At 34.9% G+C, this 24,421-nt stretch overlaps 1 protein-coding gene across 1 annotated transcript in view; it reads right to left on the bottom strand.

Annotated features, from left to right (window-relative positions):
- The window catches only part of LOC136032749 (transcription factor E2F5-like), a 50,772-nt gene extending 26,351 nt beyond the window's left edge, over nt 1-24,421 (bottom strand). Inside the window, exons 1-4 of the mRNA XM_065713084.1 lie at nt 24,251-24,421; nt 12,820-12,929; nt 10,376-10,487; nt 6,615-6,773 (exon numbers count right to left, since the gene is read on the bottom strand). Coding sequence (XP_065569156.1) covers nt 6,615-6,773; nt 10,376-10,487; nt 12,820-12,929; nt 24,251-24,376 — 507 coding nt within the window. The 5' untranslated portion in view covers nt 24,377-24,421. The remainder of the gene's footprint in view (nt 1-6,614; nt 6,774-10,375; nt 10,488-12,819; nt 12,930-24,250) is intronic.

Genomic DNA, 24,421 nt, shown 5'->3' with positions numbered 1-24,421 from the left:
CACCAAAGAGAGCAGATCCGGTCCGGTTATGTCAGTCACGTATCTTAGACAGGTTTTTATTCTCCCCATCCAGTTTCATCCTTATCTTTCCGCTTCAAGTATTTTCTAAGATTTCCGCCCCCCCCATCTGCCCCCACCCCAATGACGGTGGATCATGTAGAGATTTAAAATAAGAGATATAAGTTACGAGCTCCTTCTAAATATGAAGTTTCATGAAAATCCGATCACTCATTCGTAAGTTAAAAATACGTCATTTTTTCTAATTTTTCAGAATTAAGACCCCCCCCCCACCCAATAGAGCGGATCCGTTCCAATTATGTAAATCACGTATCTAAGACTTCTGCTTATTTTTCCCACCAAGTTTCATCCCGATCCCTCCAATCTAAGCATTTTCCATGATTTTAGGTTCCCCCCAAACTCCCCCAATGTCACCAGATCCGGTCGGGATTTAACATCAGAGTTTTGAGACACGATATCCTTCTAAATATCAAAATTCACTGAGATCCGATCACCCGTTCGTAAGTTAAAAATACCAATTTTTTTAATTTTCCAGAATTAACGCCCTACCCCAAAGAGAGCAGATCCATTACGGCTATGTCAATCATGTATCTATGACTTGTGCTTGTTTTCCCACCAGGTTTCATCCCGATCCCTCCACTCTAAGTGTTTTCCAAGATTTTAGGTTCTCCCTCCCAACCCGCCCCCCCCCCCCAATGTCACCAGATCCGGTCGGGATTTAAAATAACAGCTCTGAGACACGATACCCTTCCAAATATCAAATTTTATTAAGATATCATCAACCGTTTTGTTGAAAATACTTCATCTTTTCTATTTTTTCCGACTTAACGGGCCCCCTACTCCCCCCCCTCAGATGGTCAAATCGGAGAAACGACTATTTCTAATTTAATCTGGTCTGGTCCCTGATATGCCTGCCAAATTTCATCGCCCTAGCTTACCTGGAAGTGCCTAAAGTAGTAAAACTGGGACCGACAAACCGTTAGAATTTGCGATTGCTACATGTCACTCGGTCAATACCAAGTGCCATAAAAAGTAGAGTTAAGAGAAAGAGTCAAACTTTAGCGTAAAGAGCGGGGCGTTGATGAGGAAGCAGCACCTTTCACATACGAAGTAATTTCTGTTCGTTTTCAGTTTTAATGTCGCCCCTTGCTTTCCGTTAAAAAATTTGTTTTTTTATTTAATCTCACAAAAGAGTTTTATTTCCTAGGCTCCTTGAGAAGATGAAATTAATCTGAATCCAGGAACTAGTTTCAGAAGAAGGTTAAGAAAAGACTAAGAAATTGACTCAATGGTCGATCACCTACAACTTGGGAAGAGCAGGCCCTTACCAGGGTTGCCACCTGTAGCTCGAAAGTTCTATTTCAGCACTATTTTATTATATACAGCCCTGCAGCACGTGCTCAGGGTTGCTAAATAGGCACAAAAGAGCTATTTTAACACTGTTGCAGTCAATAGCAATTTTTAACTATAGCACCGATAGTCGTTGTGTAGCACACAAATTTGGATAATTGTAGCACTTTAGGAGTTGACCACGCTGACAGCCCTGTCTACAATAACAACGAACTAACAATTTTTTTCCACACAGTCTTCTTTCTTCGTTTCTCTATGTTTAGGAATTGGAACGGAGGAGAGGGTGGAGTGGGCTGGTATGCAGTAAAACTTAAAGTCTACTTATACAATAAGTAGACTTTTTTGAATTTGATAAAGCAATAATTTTGTCATCAAGTTCAGAAGAAGGGATAAGCTGAACTGTTATTATAGCGAGTTGAGAAGCAAACTTACCAGTTTTTAAATTCATTGCCAGTTAAATTTTGTCCCACATTCACCCTCCCCCGACATTTTATTGCCTCCTCCCACTAATTATGCAAAAATATTTTTTTTCGTATCTTCATCGAAATTGAAAAAAAAAACTTGCCTTTCCTACATTTTCGTGGATTGGTGCCACTGCAGACCTTTAGCTAATGAAACTTTAGAACAATCTTGTAATTTAGAACTAAATTTATTAGCCACTTAATACTGGTTTCCCCGGAAAATGGCAATTTTTATCTCTTGGAGAGCAAATTTTACCCTGAAAAAAAAGCTTTATGAATGTTTTGTAAAAATTTCTACAAATTTTTTGTAAAAATTTTTTAATTTTTGTAAAAAAAGCTTTATGAATGTATTATATTCAAATTCCCTAATCAGTATTCTTTCAAAATATAATATTCGCTACTAAGAAAACTGTGCAGCTTTTCAAGTGCAGAAGTTGCAATTAAAATTAATGGTTATCCAAAAAAGAATCAAATCATTGAAAAGAGTTGACTTTACATAGAAAGAAAATTTTAACATAAAATAGTCATAAAAAAAATGCAAGTCAATGGCTATTATATCTAAGTGTGTGTATACAATGAGAGGATAGGCTCTAAAACCACTCTTTGAAACCTTTATGTTTAAATGTGATTTTGAATAATTCGCCTTTTTGGCTCTTTTGATGAATTAGTCATCCTCCTTCGAAGTAAATAGCAAGTATTATAACTTCGGCTATTATGCCTCAATGGCTTATAGTATGATGTCATTATATCTAGGAATTAAAATATGGTTATAATTCTCGAGATAAAAATTAGTCCGATAACCCTCGCCCCTCTATTTCCATTCTTAAATAAGTCAGTTTTCGCGGCACAAAAAGCTTTGTTTTGTATTCAAATCTTCTTTGTAGATGATCAAAAAAATTCTATATGATTATCATATTACTATCGATCGTAGTGCCGGACCGGCATCTCAGAGTCCCAGTCTATAGGCTTTGCTCAAAATGGACTTCAACCCAACTAGCGAAACTGATAGAATATGTTCTCTTTTTTTTGGGGGGGGGGGGAGGAGTTGGGTGGTTTCTGTAGTTTCGGACTCGACGGATCATTAGTTAAATGTAATTCTACTTTTATCGGATTTACTGGACCTGTCGGATTTTCATTAATGCCATGTCAAAAATGTAACCCTAGAACAAGAGCACTAACTTTTGCTTTTTTTTTTTTTTTTTTTTTTTTGGTAATCGTGTCGGATCAAAGGCTGTAGAAAATCTCCCTCTCGCGAAAAAGATTGGCGAAAAAAGTAAGTGCAAAGGTGCCATAGGCGACGTTACTATTTTACTTTACCATTACTTCACTTCTTACTTTATTTTGCTTTACTTATTTTATTCTTAAATTACTCTCTATCGAAATTACTTTGTGAGTATTTTATTATACTTTCTTATTTAATATTTACTATTATTCTACTATTCCTCATCATTTTACGGTTTACTGCAATTAGATGCAATTTTTTTGTTTCGACAACAATCTTTCGATGATTTATTTACTCTTTATTGAATTTACTTTGTGAGCATTTTATTATACTTTCTTATTTAATTTTTACTGTTATTCAACTATTCCTCGTCATTTTATAATTTACTGCAATTAGATGCAATCTTGTTCTTTCGACAACAATCTTTCGTTGATTTATTTACTCTTTATTGGATTTACTTTGTGAGCATTTTATTATACTTTCATAAAGATTTACACAAATTACTAATAATACCAAATCTAAAATAGTACGTCCTTCGAGTGAGAAGAGGGCTGGTTACTTAGTTTCTGGAACTATTCATCCCGGTCTGAGTCGGTTCCACCACACCAAAACGGTTAAGGATGTACCTATTCTTGAACCACCAGGGGGCCTGAAGCAAAAACTTCCCGTACTTAAAACAGCACCTTCGCAACACTCACCTATCAGATTCAGTAAAAATGTCCCAAAATAAGGTAAAATATAGAATATGCAGGGGATCCACACTAGTATATATTCGAGAAAGGGCTTTCCATTCCAGATTAAGCTGCAATATAACCACACTAGCATAAGCAATTCTAAGTTTGCTTTCAGCATTCCAAAGCAAAATCTTTCATGTATTCCTAATCGAAGATCCAATCAGGAGACTTAAATATGTTAGTACAATGGTGGGTGCCATATCACTATCACCTAGACAGACACTATCGGGCACGTAACTACCGTGTAAATTAAAGAAGAGGAGTTGGGCTTCGCGGCATTCACATTTAGTCCTATTTGTAGATATCTATCAGTTTGATAGGTTATCAAAGCTCCGTTGAGACTAGCTACGGATTTAACAGATTGTCCGCATAACGAAGCACTGATGTATCCATCCCGTTTGAAATACGGGACTTACTTAAGTTACTTCAACTTAACTTATCAAACAGTTCGTGGTAACGAACTGTAGTAAGGAGCGACCCGGCTCAATAGTAACCAAAACTCTAAAAAATGGAATTTTGATGCCAATAGTTACATCAAAAGAATCGCATTTTAATGCTGATTTTAAATATATAAGTTTCATCAAGATTAGCCAGAGAAAATTTGCATCATTTTAGAAAATAGGGGGAAATACCCCCTAAAAGTCATACGATCTTAACGAAAATCACACCATCAGATTCAGCGTATCAGAGAACCTTATTGAGGAGCGACATTAAAACTTAAAACGAACAGAAATTACTCCATATATGAAAGGGGCTTTTTCTCCTCAACGCCCCGCTCTTTACGCTAAAGTTGTTTAATTTTTTAAAATGTAGACTTAAGAGAAAGAGTCAAACTTTAGCGTAAAAAGCGGGGCGTTGAGGAGGAAAAGCCCCTTTCATATACGGAGTAATTTCTGTTCGTTTTAAGTTTTAATGTCGCTCCTTACTTTCATTTAAAAAACTTGTTTTTTTTTGTTTAATTTTACTTAAACTTAACTGAAGTTACTTAACTTATTATAATAGGTAGGTCAATCTGCGCAGGAAGAGGATTATTAGATAAGACTAAAGACAATATAGAAATATCAGAGAGCAGAACTGTTTCCTTTACTCTGTTGATTGTAACTCAGTTTGAGATATAAATTAGCGCAAATTTTGTTCACTATGGCAACGATGAGAATACAGATTTGGCTACGCAACCACTTTTCAAGACTTGCATTTGAATGAGAACTTCAAGCTCGAGGTTTGTTCGAAAAAGAAATGTTATTTTGGAATTTGGTTTGACTAGGGTAATAGTTCAAACTCAGTTCTATCCCAAAAATTAACGTTCGATTAGTACTCAAGCTGTAATAGCAGAAATTTGCACATCTTTAGAATATACCTTCTGTGGCAACTCTTATTTAATCCTTAAAGTTCGCCCGTGTCTCATTTATTTCATCTTTATTTTGCTTCATATCAATTGCATTTGTAATATTTACATAGTGCATATATACGTTTTTAAATTATAAATAGGACTTCATTCTTATTTATTCCATTCTCATTTATTTCGTGTTCTAATTTGTTGTTTCTTTTTTTGCAAAGATACGACAATACTACCATCATTAACCATACTCAGGTACCATAGTTGTTTGTACTCAGTCATACGGGCAGGCGGGATATTAAAGACTTTTCTTTGGTGGTAGAATTGAGAGTACAAAGAAAGGGCAATTTAGAAAAATAATTGCTCAATATTTCTACAAACGGGAATCATTCAGACAAGTCTTAGGACGGACTCCCTCCTCCTCATGTGTTCAGGTGTATATTCACGTAAGCTTACCTAGATAGAATACTAATAAATGTCGTGCCAAACAACTAAAATGCATCAGCCAAATACAGACTGCAGCAAGAGGTTAGGTGATGCTAAATATTAAGTAAGGTGATGCCAAACAACTAAAATATGGTTGCCAAATGTAGACTGCAGCAAGAGGTTAGGTGGTGCTGAATATTAAGTAAGGTGATGCCAAACAACTAAAATATAGTTGCCAAATGCAGACTGCAGCAAGAGGTTAGGTGGTGCTGAATATTAAGTAAGGTGATGCCAAACAACTAAAATATGGTTTCCAAATGCAGACTGCAGCAAGAGGTTAGGTGGTGTTGAATATTAAGTAAGGTGATGCCAAGCAACTAAAATATAGTTGCCAAATGCAGACTGCAGCAAGAGGTTAGGTGGTGCTAAATATTAAGTAAGGTGATGCCAAACAACTAAAATATGGTTGCCAAATGCAGACTGCAGCAAGAGGTTAGGTGGTGCTGAATATTAAGTAAGGTGATGCCAAACAACTAAAATATACTTGTCAAATACAGACTGCAGCAAGAGGTTAGGTGGTGCTGAATATTAAGTAAGGTGATGCCAAACAACTAAAATATGGTTGCCAAATGCAGACTGCAGCAAGAGGTTAGGTGGTGCTGAATATTAAGTAAGGTGATGCCAAACAACTAAAATATAGTTGCCAAATGCAGACTGCAGCAAGAGGTTAGGTGGTGCTGAATATTAAGTAAGGTGATGCCAAACAACTAAAATATAGTTGCCAAATGCAGACTCCAGCAAGAGGTTAGGTGGTGCTGAATATTAAGTAAGGTGATGCCAAACAACTAAAATATAGTTGCCAAATGCAGACTGCAGCAAGAGGTTAGGTGGTGCTGAATATTAAGTAAGGTGATGCCAAACAACTAAAATATGGTTGCCAAATGCAGACTGCAGCAAGGGGGTTAGGTGGTGCTGAATATTAAGTAAGGTGATGCCAAACAACTAAAATATAGTAACCTGGCAGATAGAATCATTTCTAAAACTGGAGCAGAAGGACTATCACTTACCTCACTTTGAATGGGAACTTGTAAGGAAGCTGAAGGTGGCGCTTGGACTGTTAGAATAGTATCTTCTGGAAATGCTTCACATACATCGTTATGAGTTAAATAGGCAAATGGTACATTATCTCTTTCTTCTGTAATATTTTTCAGACTCTGCGTCATCCACTGGAAAACACAAATTTGAATGTATTTAAATAGGCATAGTATAAAAAAAACGAGAAAGAAAAAAAAAATCAGTCCCGATACGTACACCAAACATTTTTCTATGTTTAAAATAACTAGGTGGAGACTAAATCGTAGAGCTAGGTGGAGAAAATTACCTCACATATCATTCCTGAAATTCTTGGAAAGCTTCGTTCACCTACATCAACAACTTTCTCTGAAGGATTAACCAAAGTTTGTCGGGAAAGTGATTTATTTAAGTCTGATTCACACCCATGTTTAGCCTGACATAAGTGTCTCTAATTACCGTCTATTGATCGTAATTTGGCGTCTCTTTTATAAACAGGATAGATTGACCCAAAACGATGATGGCTAGCAAGGTTCAAGTTTGAGCAAAACTTTAGCCTCGGCACCTACAATATGGTTTGTTTTGAATAAATCCTTCTACCGAATAATTTTCTTCTAACTTAACCGTCGATATTTTTGAGAGGAACAGTTAATAGTATTCAGGCAAAGTATCAAACGAGGAATAGAATGGCATGTTTACTTCTTGGCTATGTCTCTAAGAACGTTTGCCATCTTATACAGCCCAAGATTTGCATTTCTGCACACGAATATTAAGACAAAAATACATGGAACTTATTAAGCCCAAAACACAGCTTGTCCCAAGTCATCCAAGTTCAATGCCATTTGAAGGGGGAAGGTTGGAGTACGTACTTCAAAAAATTGAAATGTGGATTGAAAAGCTTTATCTGAAGCGTTCATAGGAGAACAGATCATAGGAGAAATTGCTTTAAAAAAAATTAGGATTTTAGGAGGGGGGGGGGGGTATTTTCATCGTACATGATAGTTTCATATGGAAAGTAATCTCAAAATTTTCACTCACTGGAATCTTATCCCCACTTGGCCCAAGTTGTTGTATTGTGGCAGAAATGGTTCTATAGGATAAGTTTATTTTTACCCACTAACAAAGGTAAAAAAAAAGAGTAAGGAAAAAGAAAAAAAATACAAAAATGAACTCCAAAATAAACAGTTTCTTAGCAGTAAATTTGATAAACGAGTGCTAAATAACAACATTCGTAAAAAACGCAATTTGTTAAAAGACTCAGACAAAAACCTTGTCTGAGTCCTCAGTACGACGGATAGACCAACTGAAATACCATTTTCAAGTTTGACCATAACCGTACTACGGCTACACAAATATGAAAGTAAGGGTACAACACCAAATCAGGCAGACACAAAAATATTTTACATAGGACCATTGAATCAAATCTGCTTGTATATTCACACTACGTAAATTTACAAGATTGCCAGAACCCTCTGAATTTCATAAAACTGTCTTGCACCCCTTTTAAAACATACTTCAGTATTTTTGCAAAAACTTTACTCACATGAGTACCGCATTGGTGTTTACAAGTCAACCATTAGAGGGAGGCAATAGCAGCATTATGGAAAGGGTCTCACAGGAATAGGAAGAAGACCCTCCCCTCTCATAATGCAAACGGTATAATTCATCAGGAACGAAGTAGTACATTAGTTTTTTAGACATTCTAATTGAATCATCCAAAGATCTTTTATACTACCCCCTGGGGTGCATGCCAACTTAGCTAAGAAAATTTCGTCTGGTAAGAAGTTGGAACTATATCAAAAATAAAAAAATGCATTTTTGTGTGCTTCCTGGATCAAAAATTTACATTGTAAGTATTTACAGTCATATTTCCTCTCCAACGACATAGGAAATCACGAATAAATTATGTGTTTCAACACCATATGATGTAAAAATAAGCATATTTCCCCCTAATTACAGTGAAGTTTATAACAAGTCACTTCAGCAAAATATCGTACACCTTCCAAAAATAGAGAAATATATGCTTACGAGTTTCTTAAATATGGTGGCTTTGAAGATTACTGTCGATTATGAATAGGATTTTGAAAAAGGGGAAGTACCTAGCCACTTTAGGAAAGCTTAAATTAAACCACTGAATAAGAAACGTGGTAAGAATGAGTGTGGAAATTATCAAGACATTAGTCTGGTCTCTCTAGGGAGCAAATTACTTAGTAATAGGATACATTTTAGGCTGAGAGATGCTATAGACAAAGTTTTAAGAGAAGAACAGTGCAGTTTAGAAAGGTAAAGGACGTGTTGACCAAATTTTCACTCTTAGGTTAATAATGGAGAAGTGCCTGAGTTATCAAACACCTTTCGTCCTCAGGCTCATAGATTATGAGAAAGCGCTCGATTCTGTTGATAGAAGAGCTTTACCGAAGGTCTTACCAGACCTACACCAGACAAATACATTAGTGATATGTACAACAATAACAATAAGGTAGGAAATGAGGTTAGCAGCTGGTTTTCAATTATATCAGGAGTTAAGCAGGGTTGGGTTCTATCCCCTCTTACATGGATCATTTTGATGGATATTTTCTTAAGAGGCACAGGAAAGGCATTGGGGACCACGGAATCAAATGGGGAGGAAAAAATCTCCTGGACTTAGTGCTGATGATTTAAGTATCCTAGATGAAAGGCTGAGCAAAATGAATGAACTTTTAGAGGTTTTGCAAGTTCAGAGCGCTAGAATAGGTCTGAAAATTAATGTTAAGAATACTAAGTCACTAACGCTAGGACCAAGTGAAGATGAAAAGGTGACGTTGGATAACGCAAATATTGATCAGGTGGACAGCTTCACTTACTTTTATAGTATTATTAATAATGATGGTGGGAGCAGTGAAGATGTTAAAAGTAGAAAGCCAAGGCCCAGGGTGTTTTTTTTTACAGTCAAAAAAAGTTTGAAAACAATAGGAAGATATGTCTATAAACCAAATTAGAATATTAGAAGCTACAGTGATGACAGTGGTTAATATGGCTCTAAAGCATGGGAGCTCCAAAACGCGGATGAAGATTTGCTAGATGTTTTCCAGAGAAATTGCCTACGGATTGTTCTGGGCACCCGGCTGACTGATCATATTTCAAACAGTAGGCTATATGAAAAATGTGGTTCAATCCCGCTTTCTAGGGCTATAATGAAAGAAAGGTTGAGATGGCTAGGGCAAGTTCTGCAGATGAAGGAAGACAGATTACGAAAGATTGTCCCTTCGGCCAACCGTCTAGGGCTAAACGGAAAGCAAATCGTCCGCGGCAGGGGTGGGAAGATGTCATAAAGAAAGATTTAAAAGAAATAGGAGCTTCTTGGGAGGCTTTGAATAGATTGGGATGGGAGAGGAGCGTGCGTAGCTGTGTTGGCCTCGGGCGGCTTGGTGCTGCGTAGTTGTTAGTAGTAGTAGTAATAATAAGAGCTCCTAATTTGTGCTCTCTTGGGGATCTAACGACTTTTTAATAGAAAAGAGTCATCTACCCCTGTGACCTAGCTAACCTGAGCTACCCACACCATGGAAATGCACAAATAATATCCTAAATGGGCTAGACTACGAAAAATCTTTCAATGAGAGGACCAAGGTTCAGCCTACAACGATTTCTTTTTTGCCAAATTTTTTTCTCCTTTTATTTAAATTGTTCATCTTGCACTCAAAGGATCAATTTCAGTCAAGTTCCTATTCTAAAACCTGGCATCTAGACCTACAAATAATGATGGGGTGCTCAAACTCACACTCTTCTGAAGATCTAGTATCTTTTCAAATGCTTCCAAATTGGCAATTTCAGCCCTTAGTTTGAGAACTCTGAAGGATAATTCTTCTGTATTTGTTGACGCACTGCCACCTCTAGAAAAAAGAATATTAAAAATAGGTTCAATGAGCTAAAGAAAATGCTGTGGCCCTAATTCACGAAAATGCAGGGGAAGGAAGGGGTATTCTCAATTTTTCTTAATGAAAACAAAAAAAAAACTATTATTTCTTTAACACTATAGGGGACAATTTTCGTTTTTTTTTTTTCATTTTTTCTATGAATATGCCTAAAAAACAAGATGGGCCAAAAAATCTAGAGAGATGACACTTGTCTTCCCTAAAAACATAAGCTAAATTACAAGGTGTCAGCACACCCAGTGCCGACACCTTAGGATTTAGCTTATATTTTAGTTTAATTTAGCTTATGTTTCAGCATTTCTCAGCGAACTGAACAATTTTGTTGTCATATTCTTTATATCACCCCAAACTCAAAACTGAAACTGAACCCCTGCTCTAGAGGCCACATTAGCACCCAAAAGGAGAAATTACAACATTTTTCTAAAGGGTTTTGTATTCATACTTGAAACGCGGACTGGCTATCCAAATTCTAAGAGACATTAAACTCCTTTTTGATTATTATTCTAGTGTACTAATTCAATTTCATTTCCTCCTCCTGTTTACAAGAATTGAAAGGTTAATACCAAGTTGACACTCAAAACCACATGTTTGACTTATATTTTGATGTGAGACATTGGAAGAAATACTTCTCATGTGATTATTTCCATGCCCGTTTGGTACTCCTGATTGACCTCAAGAAGACTATGAACTCTGTTGTCCTGTCTACATATAAGGGGAGATAATTATCAATAATAACAATCTAAAACCTTCAATCTTTAGAAAAATCAGACAAATATATACAAAAATGTATAAAATGCATTTTATACTGTGTATAACAATTTATAAAATTACATTAAAAAAATAATATAATTATTTTTATAATAAAAATGTATAATATAAATAAAAATACAAAAAAAAACGCAAAAAATATATATAAAATGGATAAAAATGTACAAATATGTAAAAATGTATTAAAATGCATTTTTAGACATCAGACACCAAAAAGAAGTATTGTAACATTCTTCTAAAGCTGTTATACCCAACGTGAAGTGTAGGCCCCACTGGTGGGGCATGACAACATTTTATGGATCATGGGCAGGACATGCAACCTTTGGATGATCATACTTTAGAGCCTTAATTTTGAAAAAAAAATTCATTTAAATGAAATCACATTCAATCCATTTAAAGAGCAAAAAAGACACATGATAGTACTTCAATGACGTTACACATTGTAGAAAAGGTGCTACATTGTAGAAAAGGTGCTGCGTTGTAGAAAAGGCGCTACATTGTAGAAAAGGTGCTGCATAAAATATACCTAGAGGACAACCCAAAAAAGATACCTAGTTAATGGCCCTTTAAGCTTCCTTCAGGTGAATGAACATGAAAGTTGAACAGCAAAATTTTAATATTACAGAGGGGGGCATAAGAGTTTTTGAAGTTTCTATTTGGAGTATGGCCCAAAATCGATCAGGAACCACCATTCTAAAGATTTTGTATTCACACTTGCAGTATAGGTTGGATGTCCAAATTCAAAATGATATCAAACCCATTTCTTATTAATTCTAATACAATCATTGAATTTTATTTCTTTTTTCTCTTTACAATAATCAAAAGGTTGGTACCAACTTCAAATTTTTCTAGGAAAAGACTATATCAGCTCCTCAGTTTTCTGACCCAGTTTAGGCAACCTTAAAAAAGCGGACTAATCTATTCTTATTTGATCAAATCCTTAAGCTTAAGAGAGGTGTTAGGCGAGAGCTTAAGTACAGTTCATCCCTTAAATTCAGAAAGGACTTAAGTACAGTTCATTCAAACTCTTACTCTTAACTCTATTCCTTAAATTCAGAAAGGTACATGAATCCAAAGCATAGGTCATGAGTGAATTACCTACCAAACAAAACTGTCTAAAACGTTGTTGTTTCACAGAGAAATACTAAGAAAATTTAGTATTCTGGTAGTAGATACTGAATGATAAGATAGCACTGGTGAAAAAGGGTTCGCTGGTAACACATGAATAATCTTTGGAATTTTTTAGAGGTACCTGTGCCCTGATAAAAGAGGAATGAGGCCCAAAAGCAATCAGGTTTTAATTCTCTTTGTGGCAAATAAGTATGCCGATAAGAATTTCAAACATTCAATTTCATAAAGAAAAATGGGCTATGGCTTTTAGGATATCCAATACAGAATTATGGTATAACTCAGATATAGAAACACGTAGAAAAAGATAAAAAAAAGTCAGATGAAGGTACAGCCTACTATACATGTTAGAAAGAATCACAAAACAAAAACGGTACAAAATAAAAGAACTTACTTCCATTTGACACTATTTTTACTGATCTTCTCTATGAGTCCAATTCCTTCTAAGACATTTGTTATGTCATATATTCGTCTTTTCTGTCTTACTTCTAAGATTTCTACAGCCTAAAACACATTTATACATATTATGACCATAACTCAATTTTTATGTTAGTCAACAAAAGATTGTCAAACATTCAGTGGGCAAATATTCAGTTTACCTTTGTTTTCTGCAATTTAGGGTGGCTACCCTACAGGGGTATCTATAAATTAGCTTATCATTTATAAATGTCAATCTTTATAATATTTAAGACAAAGCCTTTGCATCTATCTTCCAGCAATCAAATACAACTAGTTAAGCAGTGCAACTAGTTAACTAGTCACAAATTATATTTTATGATAGTAATTTTAGTAACAAGTCACAAACTAATCTTGCAACTTCTGTTATAATGTTCAATGGAAGATTCAATACTAAAGTCAACTAATCCTAGAAGTTAGTCCAAAACTATTTACAGAATTTGAACTGCCTTGTCCTTACATGGGCAATATTTAGTTATCATTTTTTGGTGCAATCTGGACTGTCCAGATCACTGGGGTGTTTAGAAATCAGGTTATATAAGATGTAAATCGTTCAAATTTTCAGTTTGCTTTTCCTTTGGACCAGAGTTGAAAGATACTCCATCAAAATTATGCTTAAAATAACCAAAGATCTTCAAAATTTCACAACCAATCAGACATGGCAGCCAGAACTGACAAAGTGATAACACTGGGAAATTTCTCAAACAGTTTGTGGTAACAAACTGTAATAAGGAACAACCCGGCTCAATAGTAACCAAACTTCTAAAAAACGGAATTTTGATACCAATAGCTACATCAAAAGAATCGCATTTTAATGCTGATCTCAAATATATAAGTTTCATCAAGTTTAGTTCTACCCATCAAAAGTTACGAGCCTGAAAAAATTTGCCTTATTTTAGAAAATAGGGGGAAACACCCCCTAAGTCATAGAATCTTAACGAAAATCACACCATCAGATTAAGCGTATCAGAGATCATGGATGCGAGTTTATTTGTTTGTTTGTTGTTTTCTCAGGGAAAGTCATATTGAACCAGTGGTCCTAGAATGTTGCAAGAGGGCTCATTCAAACGGAAATGAAAAGTTCTAGTGCTCTTTTTAAGTGATAAAAAAACTGTAGAGCACCCAGGCCCCCTCCCACACTAATTATTTTCCCCAAGTCACTGGATCAAAATTCTGAAAGAGCCATTGTATTTAGCATAGTTGAAAAACCTTATAACTATGTCTTTGGGGACAACTTACTCCCCCACAGTCCCCATGGGAGGGGCTACAAGTTACAAACTTTGACCAGTGCTTACATATGGTAATGGTTATTGGGAAGTGTACAGATGTTTTCAGGGTGATTTTTTGGTTGGGGGAGGGGTTGAGAAGAGGGGGATATGTTGGGGGAACTTTCCATGCAGGAATTTGTCATGGGGGGAATAAAATTTCAATGAACAGAACACAGGATTTTCTAGCATTATTAAAAAAAACAATGAAAAATAAATATGAAAAAGTTTTTTCAACTGAAAGTAAGGAGCAGCATTAAAACTTAAAACGAAAAGAAATTATTACACATATGAGGGGTCCATCTCCTCCTAATACATCGCTCTTTACGCTTAAGTATTTTTACTAATTTCAACTATTTATTCTATGGCTTTGTGATTCAGGGGTCATTCTTAAGGAATTGGGACAAAATTTAAGCTTTAGTGTAAAGAGCAAGGTACTAACAAGTGGTGAACCCCTTGTTTTTCTTTTTTTTTCCACCACCTTTTTTTTGTTCTCTCTGCAATAAGAAGGGAGTTATCATCCTACACCTATATTTATTTTTAATCCCAATAAAGGGAGATTTAATATTAATTTATGCCTCCTCCTTAGACCTTCTTCTATATTTATCTGAAGAATCACTAAGAGTTCGAAAGTTTGAATAGAATAATAAACTTTTAGGAGGATCAAGTACACTTCCACCTACACAATGGCCAACTGGCTCCATAATAGCTAATGTGCAACTATGCTCCAAAGTACACGTTTTAGCAAACATCAAGTTCGTCAACTTATTTAAATAAAGCTCTAGAATAAGAGTCTATATTAACTGTTTCCTCTGTTAGAATAATGTGGCTCTTTAGGAACAATTGTGTCACTACTCAGCATTACTACTTCTGAAACTGGAAAATTCAACACAGTTTTTTGAGAATTTTAGGTCTATTGGCTATCCCAGAATTTTCTAACAATAACTTCTAGGCCCTGTTTGAGAAAAGACTAGTTTTTTGCTGCAAAACAGTGGAAACCACCACTTTTCTGTGATACAATCTTTTAGCTACTTCAAAATCACAATAGAACTTGGAGTTTCCATTCAAATAAGCTTTCTCCCAATGTTGTAGGAATATTGGTTCAATACAACCCCTTAGGGTTTTATTTAAAATATATTTTAAATATTTTGTGTTTTTAATTATCAAATTTAATATATTTAAATATATTAAAGTTAATATATTTAAAATATATTTGGGATCCAGATAAAAGTTTGATCCTTTTGCTGTACATATTATTATCAAAACTCCTTTTCTAGGGTGTTGGTTACTATTCACTCAGGTGAATAGTCTGAAAGTCTGCTGCCTCCTCCTCCTTACTTGAAGTCTGCTATCTTCTCCTCCTTACTTTGAAGTCTGCTGCCTCCTCCTCCTTACTTGAAGTCTGTTACCTCCTCCTCCTTACTTGAAGTCTGCTGTCTCCTCCTCCTTACTTGAAGTCTGCTGCCTCCTCCTCCTTACTTGAAGTCTGCTGCCATAACCTCTTAGGTTATTTAAGCTTGTTTTCAGTTTGGTTTCATTGTCCATTGTAATTTTGCTTATTTAGAATTTATCTTTTAGATTAGTACAATATTTTGAGTGAGCTTTTTTTTGTTGTAAGAAATTATTCAGAAACTTCACCTTTCCCTTCTGGAGCTGAAAAGTATTCAAAGGGTAATTAGTATCTGAAGATTTCCCTTTTCTTGTGCATTTTTTATACAGTTCCATTACTGATTTTGATGGGGTTTTTTTTGTCCATATTGTTTCAAGAGTTAATCAAATTCAAGATGGTATGGGGTAAATAATCCCTTTCTGGGCATGACTGCACTCTGGACACTTCAAATTCTGGTTAAAATTTCTTTTACAATGACACAATTAAATTAAACAAACTATATTCTGGACAACAGCAAAAACAAATTTAATCAAAGGGTAATAAGATCCAATTAAGAAGAAAGAATTATGAACAAAAAATTACACTTAAACAAGCAAAGATAACAATGAATAGCAAATAAAAACTGACCTTTATGGAGGTTGTGCTGCAAATTCTAAAACTCTAAAATTTTTATTATTTCTTTCTTTGGCCCAAAACAATTATGTTTGTTTATTTTATTAATTCCAAAATGCAGTAGGCTTTACCAAGCTTGTCACACTAAACATTATAACAAATTATGACAGCACTGAAACAAACTCTAAGACAAGATAACATAAACATACAACTCTATGAAAATAACACACTCTATGAAAACATACAGATCACAAAAACAACTGATACAACAAAATAAAAATATTTTGAAAACAGATCATTATAAGACCTAGTACAGAAATCTGTAGAGGCTAAACTGCTTTTGAAAGACTGGACTGTGATAATTGCAACTGTTTCCAATGGAAGTGCTTTCCAAGTCTTCCACACTTGGCTAGACAAAGAGTTTTGGCCTAATCTTTTCTGTAGACATGGTTGGTATATTCTGTCTTGGTGTTGATGGACACTACTGTTTTCTGTAAAAGTGAGTTGTAGTGGTATTAGCAATGTCCCTAACAATGGAGAATGTATTAATTAGGTGAGCTCTATCATGTCGGAACTGAAGATTGGGCAACTGTAGTCTCTGCATTCTCTAGTGGTATGGTAAATGACTCAGGTAAGGTATGAGTTTTGTGGCCATACATTGGATTTTCTCAACTCTTTTTCTATCTCTCTTATTAATGGGATACCATACTGATCAGCAATAATCAAGCATTGGATGTACAGTAGATGCATAAAGTGGAATCAATGAGCAAAGATGAAACTTAGAGAATGTACACTTTAGATGTAATAATTGGTATTTTGCCCATGGGTGATATTTGATACATGTTTATCAAATTTGAGACTGGACTCAAAGCAAACCCTAAGCTCTCAAACATACTCCCTGCCTGAAATTGATTTACCATCAGCAAAGTAATGGTAATGCTGAGGGAGTCAATGTCAAAACATACAGAAGCATAAACATATGTTTTGGTAATGCTTTGGTGTTCGGCTTCTAATTATGATTTGGTAAGGCAAAACATATGTTTTGGTAATGCTTTGGTGTTTGGCTTCTAATTGTGTTTTGGTAATGCTGAGGGAGTCAATGTCAAAACATACATATGTATAAACATATGTTTTGGTAATGCTTTGGTGTTTGGCTTCTAATTATGTTTTGGTAATGTTGAGGGAGTCAATGTCAAAACATACATATGTATAAACATATGTTTTGGTAATGCTTTGGTGTTTGGCTTCTAATTATGTTTTGGTAATTCTTTGGTGTTTGGCTTCTAACTATGTTTTGGTAATGCAAAACATATGTTTTGGTAATGCTGAGGGAGTCAATGAAAATAGTGCACAGCATTGCACTTTATTAATTAAACATAGTAATATTAATTAAGTAATATTAAATAAACATTAATTAAATGTTTATTATAATAAACATTTATTAATTAAACGTTTTATTAATGAACATAGAGTACACTCTACTAAGCATCTGCACTGTTTCTGTTTTTTCTTGCCTGTTTCTGTTTTTACAAAAAACAGAACAGAAAACAGAAACAGGCTACCTGTTTTTGTTTGACCTGTTTCTGTTTCTGTTCTGTTTTTTTTTTTCATTTGTTTTTTTTTTTTCGTTTCTGTTTTTTTTATCTGTTTCCTGTTTTTTTTTAATGCCGCGCTATCTAGCGGGTATGATACCGAAATCGTCCTTTGTCAACAAGAAGAATAATTTCCTTGATATTCAGGTGAAATCATAGCGACATCTAAACTAGAAGCTCGATTTCCTTGCTAACCTTCGTCTAATTTTGTGTGCTGGAGCAAGCATCCTAAAGGTAAAAATTATGAATAGTTAAATTAGACCAGCCATGCTAGTCTATTTGAACTTTTGTATGCATGAGGGTTCTAGGCTGATTGTTATCAGTCAGCTCATTCCAGATACAGCACAAGCCCATTTAACTTCTTCCTTTTTTGTACTATGCTGTAACTCAGACTTATTTTATCCCTAGTACCACACAATTGGACATGCAGAATTCAAATATCACATTGATTTTTTTTTTTCAAAAGAATCATCACAATATTGTCGATAACTACATTGTATTCAAAAATTAGTCCTTCCTTCGTTTAATTTTGTGCGCTGGAGCAAGCATCCTAAAAGTAAAAATTATGAACAGTTAAATTAGACTAGCCATGCTAGTCTATTTGAACTTTTGTAGGCGTGAGGGTTCCATGCCTATTGTTATCAGTCAGCTCATTCCAGATACAGCACAAGCCCATTTAACTTCTTCCTTTTTTTCTTTTTTGTACTATGCTGTAACTCAGACTTATTTTATCCCTAGTACCACACAGTTGGACATGCAAAATTCAAATATCACATTGATTTTTCTTTTCAATTTTTTTTTCAAAAGAATCATCACAACATTGTCAATAACTACATTGTATGCAAAAATTAGTCACCCTGACTGGGTGTATCAGGATTCTTGTAGGACAAATGCCTGTCTGTAATTTAAAAAAAAAACTGATTCAAATGACTTTCAGGTACTACTGCAAAACTGTCATGGATATTCCCTCTGATGAACAGGTAGAAGTTTTACCTAAAATCATAAGGAAAAAGCCAGTTTGGGCTAATTATGGTGTGAAAGACAAATGCAGCATACCTGCAAGGTTTGCAAAAAGACTATCAAGGCTAGTGGAGGTTCTTCAACTCATTTTGTCAATCACCTGGAAAATGTTCATAAGATTAAGGTGAAAGTACAGTCATCTGCCTCTACTGCACCAGCACGGCAAGACATGGATAATGTTGCCAATGGCCCAGAAGCTGTTGTTTGTCGTACATTACAGGGTTCATTACCAGGATGTGGGATAGCTGAAGAACAGCCAAAGAACAAAAAGAGCAATTTTTCTTTCTCTAGAAAAGGAACTAGAGATATCTGTTCTCTGATGTTGTGCAACCGCTCAAGTCAACTTAAATTGACAAAACAGTGTGTAAGAACAGTACTTGTAGACAAGTTACCACTTTCCATTTTTTGACATGCAAGCCATGCGTTGACTGATACACTCCTTGACAGGCGGTATTTTGCCTCCATCAGGTCATACCATAAAAAGGCATGTGTTTCAAGCAAAGAAAAAGAAACTGTTGAAACTGAAATTGGATATGAATCATGCACTAAAGGTATCTATAACATTTGACTGCTGGTCATATACAGGGGGAGGATACTTGGCAGTGACAGTACATTACCCCAAGCTAGTCAGTGGAAAATGGGTAGTTCACAGTTGCATCTTGCACTTTAAGCATCTCAAGGTTCAGCATACAGCAGCAAATATACTTGTAGCAATCATAGTAGCCCTGAAGAAATTTGAACTTGAAGACAAATTGTTCTGTGTTGTAACTGATTCTGGCTCAAGCATTGTAAAAGCTTGTCAAATTGGTGGAATTGAACGTTCATCTTGCTTTGGCCACTGCCTCCACCTCAGTGTCACAAATGGCCTCAAATTTTAGGGAGAAATGAATTTGATGTAGAGCAAACACCGGAATATTATTCAGATGATGAACCCAAACAAGGCACTAGTAGAGAGCAATGTTCCTCAGAGATTGGTCTGACAGAAGATGACCTTCCTGATATCATAGATTCAGACATTGTTGACACTGCTTCAGATGTATGTGACTTGGAAGAGTATGACTCTGACACAGAAACTGAATGGGCCAGTGGTGCAAATGATTTTACTGAAATTGAAGACTCAGTCTCACTCAATGGTGCACTCAAAAAGTTGCATTGGACACTCAAGCTGCTAAAAAAAGTCAAATATTCAACACAACCTCTTTGAAGGGCTTTGCAAAGAAAAAGGACTAAGTGGTCACATCTCTCATGATATGAAAGTGCATTGGAATAGCACTTATGTGATGATTAGTTCCATGTTACACAGAAAATCTGCTCTACAGAAATTTTATGATGTAAATGGTTGCAATGATAAAATTAGAGAACTGGAACTTACTGAGCAAGACTGGTCACTTTTAGAATGTACAACAAGTTGTTTGAGCCCTTTTGAAGAGGCCACTGAACTGGCTAGTGGGTCCACTTACACCACTTCAAGCAAAGCATACATGCTGATCAAGGGATTGGTGAGCTTCTGTGAAGCGAGATCGAAGAGGCTACTTGAGAATCGCCTGAAGGATCAGCTCCTTATGCAGTTAAAAAGTATTTTGTGCAAAATCCTAGATTCAAGTTGGAGCTCTACCAGCGTGCAGCTTATCTTGATCCTTGTACATATGAACGAATGACTTTAGAAGAAAGAGTGGCAGCAAGACAGTCCCTCATATGTTTACTTAGCCCACCAAAAGGTCGTCCCACCTAAAGGTCATAAGTACCAGTAGCCTATAAAGAGTGGGGGCTATAGATTTTTTTACAACCGTGGTATATAAGTCTGCTATTCTTATTGAATGTAGAAAAATCTTAGTAATGTCAAGCAAGTACGAGAAAACAAAAGAAATGTAAAAATTTTTGTCCCCGGCTTAGGCAGGATTTAGGGGACGAAAATTTTTGTTTCTTTGCCTTACTGTTGGCTCTTACAGAAAAGCTTTCTGAATTCTATGGTTGGAGAAGTTAAGGGAAACTTGAAAATAAAACTATACATCATTAATGTAAGAGGTCTTGCTATTTTTCCCTCTCCCCTCTCCATTCTGTTGTCCTTCTGCCTCTTGTTTGTAGTCTAATTAAGGTGATGCTTTTCTGCAAGGTAACGGATCAGTTCAACTTCTGGAGTCAGAATCGATTTTTTTTTTCGACAATCTTTTATAATAAATGAGTGACAAAGAATTTGAGAATAAATGCAATTTGGCTGTTAGGCCTAAGAATTTTTGGTAAAATTGCACCCAATTGGACACATTTTATGACAAATTTTGCCAAATTTCCCCCCCCCTAAAAATACGCTAGTGTGTTAAATTACACGAAGTTGCTCATCTTTTGTATGCAACTAAAAGATTTAACAAGAAGATGTTTTCTTTCCTATTAGAAATAGAAGAAGTAAGGAAAAAACAGAAAAAACAGCTGTTAAAACAGCCGTTTTTTGAAAAAAACAGCTGTTTTCTGTTTTTTCGAAAAACAGAACAGATTACAGAAACAGGTCACCTGTTTTTGTTTGACCTGTTTCTGTTTCTGTTCTGTTTTTTTTCTAACTGTTTTTCTCAAAAACAGAAACAGTGCCAATGCATACACTCTACCCCACCAGTGCAGAGCATCCAAATCCTGTTGAAGTAAAGAAATCTCAATTCACTCATGACTGACCAGTAAACTTTCATGTCATCCACAAACATTTTTATGGTAGAATTTTTAACAACACATGGTGAATCATTGATAAAGGGCAAAAGAGTACCAGCCCAAAACAACTGCAATGAGGAAGTCTGCTTACGACAAACACAGGTGATGACAAAGCAGCACCTATTGCAACCTCTTTGGTTCTGTTTGTAAAATAATCTGCTATACATGCTTCAGTTCATTGGCCAGTACTGTATAGTTGATATTTCTTAATCAGAAGTGGGATGGAAATTTTGTCAAATACTTTGGAGAAGTCAATATAAGTATATTCAAACAGAAAACCATTATCTGCCATCAATAGAAAATCATTAATCACCTCCAGAAGTTGCATGTTACAAGAATGCTTTTTATGGAACCCATGCTGAGCTGAATGCCATATGTCATTTTCTTCAAAATTTTCTGGATTCTGCTAACCAGAACATTCTCCATTACATGGGAAAAGAGAGATGTATTTGAAATCAGTCAGTAATTTTTAAAATGGGACTTTGAACCATTCTTGTACAATGGCCTAATGATTGATCTTTTTCCAAGCTGAAGGACATTCACCAGACAAGAGGCAAAGATTTAAACAGATATGTGAATGGTTCAGCCAGCACTGATGCAAGTTTGCATAATATCATGTTTGACAATCCATCAGTATATGTCATCTTTCCAGGATCATGGAGTGTTTGATATAGCAGCTGGACCATAAAATCTGAATCATCAATTTTTTTTTGTTAAATCTGGAGGATTAAATTGAGCATGTGTTGGTGTGAAAACTGAACTAAACACCTTATTGAAAAGTTGTGATTTTTCATAATTATCATCTATATGTGAAAGAGTTTTAGGATCTATAAAGGAAGTAGATGATGGCAATTTTAAAACTTGGTTCACTCTTACATACTTCCAAAATTTTGTCTTAGAACACACATTTTGTGTTAGTAATGACATACTTCCTTTTTGTGAAGCAATTAAGACTTGTTTCTAAATAATTCTTCAAGCACTGTTAAACTATGAATTTGTTTAATTTATTACAGGTGTTGGGACTAAAAATTGTCCCATCATTGTAGTACATGCCTAGCTGTATCCAGGATTTTTCAGAGGGGAGGGGGAGAATTAAAAGAATTTTTGTCAGGGGAGTTAACTAAAACATTTCATTGGAAGAGGGTTGGGGGTTTTTTACCTGCATTTTTTTTACCAATTTATGAGCTGAGTAAATGTTCTTTGGTTTTTTAGGAGAAATAGTCTTTTTACCAGCATTCCACTGCTAGTTTTACTACTGATGATGAACATTGTATATGTGTTCAAAATATCCAGTAAATAATTTTTATATATATTCACTGTCAATTAAAAGGTTTCATCCCTATTTTGAACTGTTTTACTTTTGAAATAAGTAAGTATTAAAATTTGTTTTAAAGTAGTTTCCATAATTTTTGGGATTCCCTTCAAATGTGTCCCTGGTCCTAATTGTTACCATAAAGCTTTCAGACTTAATATTTGAGCTGATTTCTGAAAACTTTTCTTAATGTTTTTTTTTTAAAGCGGTGATTCACCAAGTTGATACAAAAAAGGAACTTTTCTATATAGTCTTGGACAGTAATTTTCTAAATTAGGGATTCCTTTGAAAGAAACATTTTAATGAGATAGAAATAATACCTTTAAGTTCCTTATTTTATGCTCTTGTTGAATACCATAATTATGTTATACAAATACCCATCCTAGATTGTGTTCTTAGCCACTAGTGACATAATTACTTGTTGTTTTTCTTTTCATAATAGACTAAGTCAAATAATAGGTAACTCTGGTCTTTATTTGATGAAATTCAGTTTTACTTTAATAACTACAAAAGAAATGCATGTAAAATATTTGAAACAATTTTCATAGAATGTGGATAGTACTAGAAGGAAACATGATTAATAGAAACATGGCATATCTTACAAAGTAATTATTTCATTTTTTTAGTGCTTTCTTTTGGCTTTGCATACATCCAAGGGCTATATCTGAGACCACAAGGAGGGGGGGGGGGTAAAGTGTCAGAATTGTAAATATGATATTTAATAAGAACACAAAATAAGGAACCTAATGATACAACTTTTTACCTTATTTATGTTCCTTCTGAGGAGTCCTAATGTGTGATTTTATTCAAGGGCTATATTTAAACTAATTATAATAAGGTTTATTTCTGAAAAATTTTATTTAATATAATTATTCCTAAGCACTTGTTTTAGACTCACTCTAGTCTCTCCAATGGAAATACAAGAATACACCAAACAGAATATGGATATTTGAGGATTTGGCATAGGCCTATAAATGAGAGGAAAACTTGTAAGAATGGAATTTAGGATATGTAAATTTTTTCAGGAGGGAAAATTAGGGGTCAAGGATATAATTATAATGGCAGTGCACAGGGGAAAGGATTTTCTAATTATATTGGGCTGTAAGAAGAGGTATTTTTTTTAATCTAGGCCTAGGGTTTCGGAATTGGCCTTTTCTAATGAAAATACTGAAAAACATCTTTTTTAAACGTATGTCAGTTATGGAATCTAGTATATATTTCTTGATTAAAGGTTATTTAAAAAAAAAACAGCCAACATTTTGCATCTATATTGGTTATTTTACTATTAAAATTTCCCATTGGCATATTTGATTATCAACTATTATGCTATGTGGTCAACTATTATGCTATGTCAGGGTCTTTAAGCCAAATCTTCAAGTTATAGCTTGAATTGCATATATTTAGTCCACTGATTTTTGTTCTCCAAATGTTACTTGGCTATATTCCAAATGCTTAAGGTCATTAGATCGTTAGCATAAACATACCGACTTTAAATCAACTATTCCATCACTAGCTTCTTGTAATAAAGAGACAAACTTGGATGTTAATAGTCCCAGTGACTTTTCAAATCTTGTTTCATTAGGATTCAACAGATACAGCGTTTCAGACATGTTGTAAGATCTTCAAAAATCGAATTTGTAATTTCTTCATTAAAA

This window comes from Artemia franciscana, chromosome 11 (assembly GCF_032884065.1).
Source record: "Artemia franciscana chromosome 11, ASM3288406v1, whole genome shotgun sequence".
NCBI lineage: Eukaryota > Metazoa > Arthropoda > Branchiopoda > Anostraca > Artemiidae > Artemia > Artemia franciscana.
Note: the sequence above shows the minus strand (reverse complement) of the source record. Positions and strands in the feature narration are given on the sequence as shown.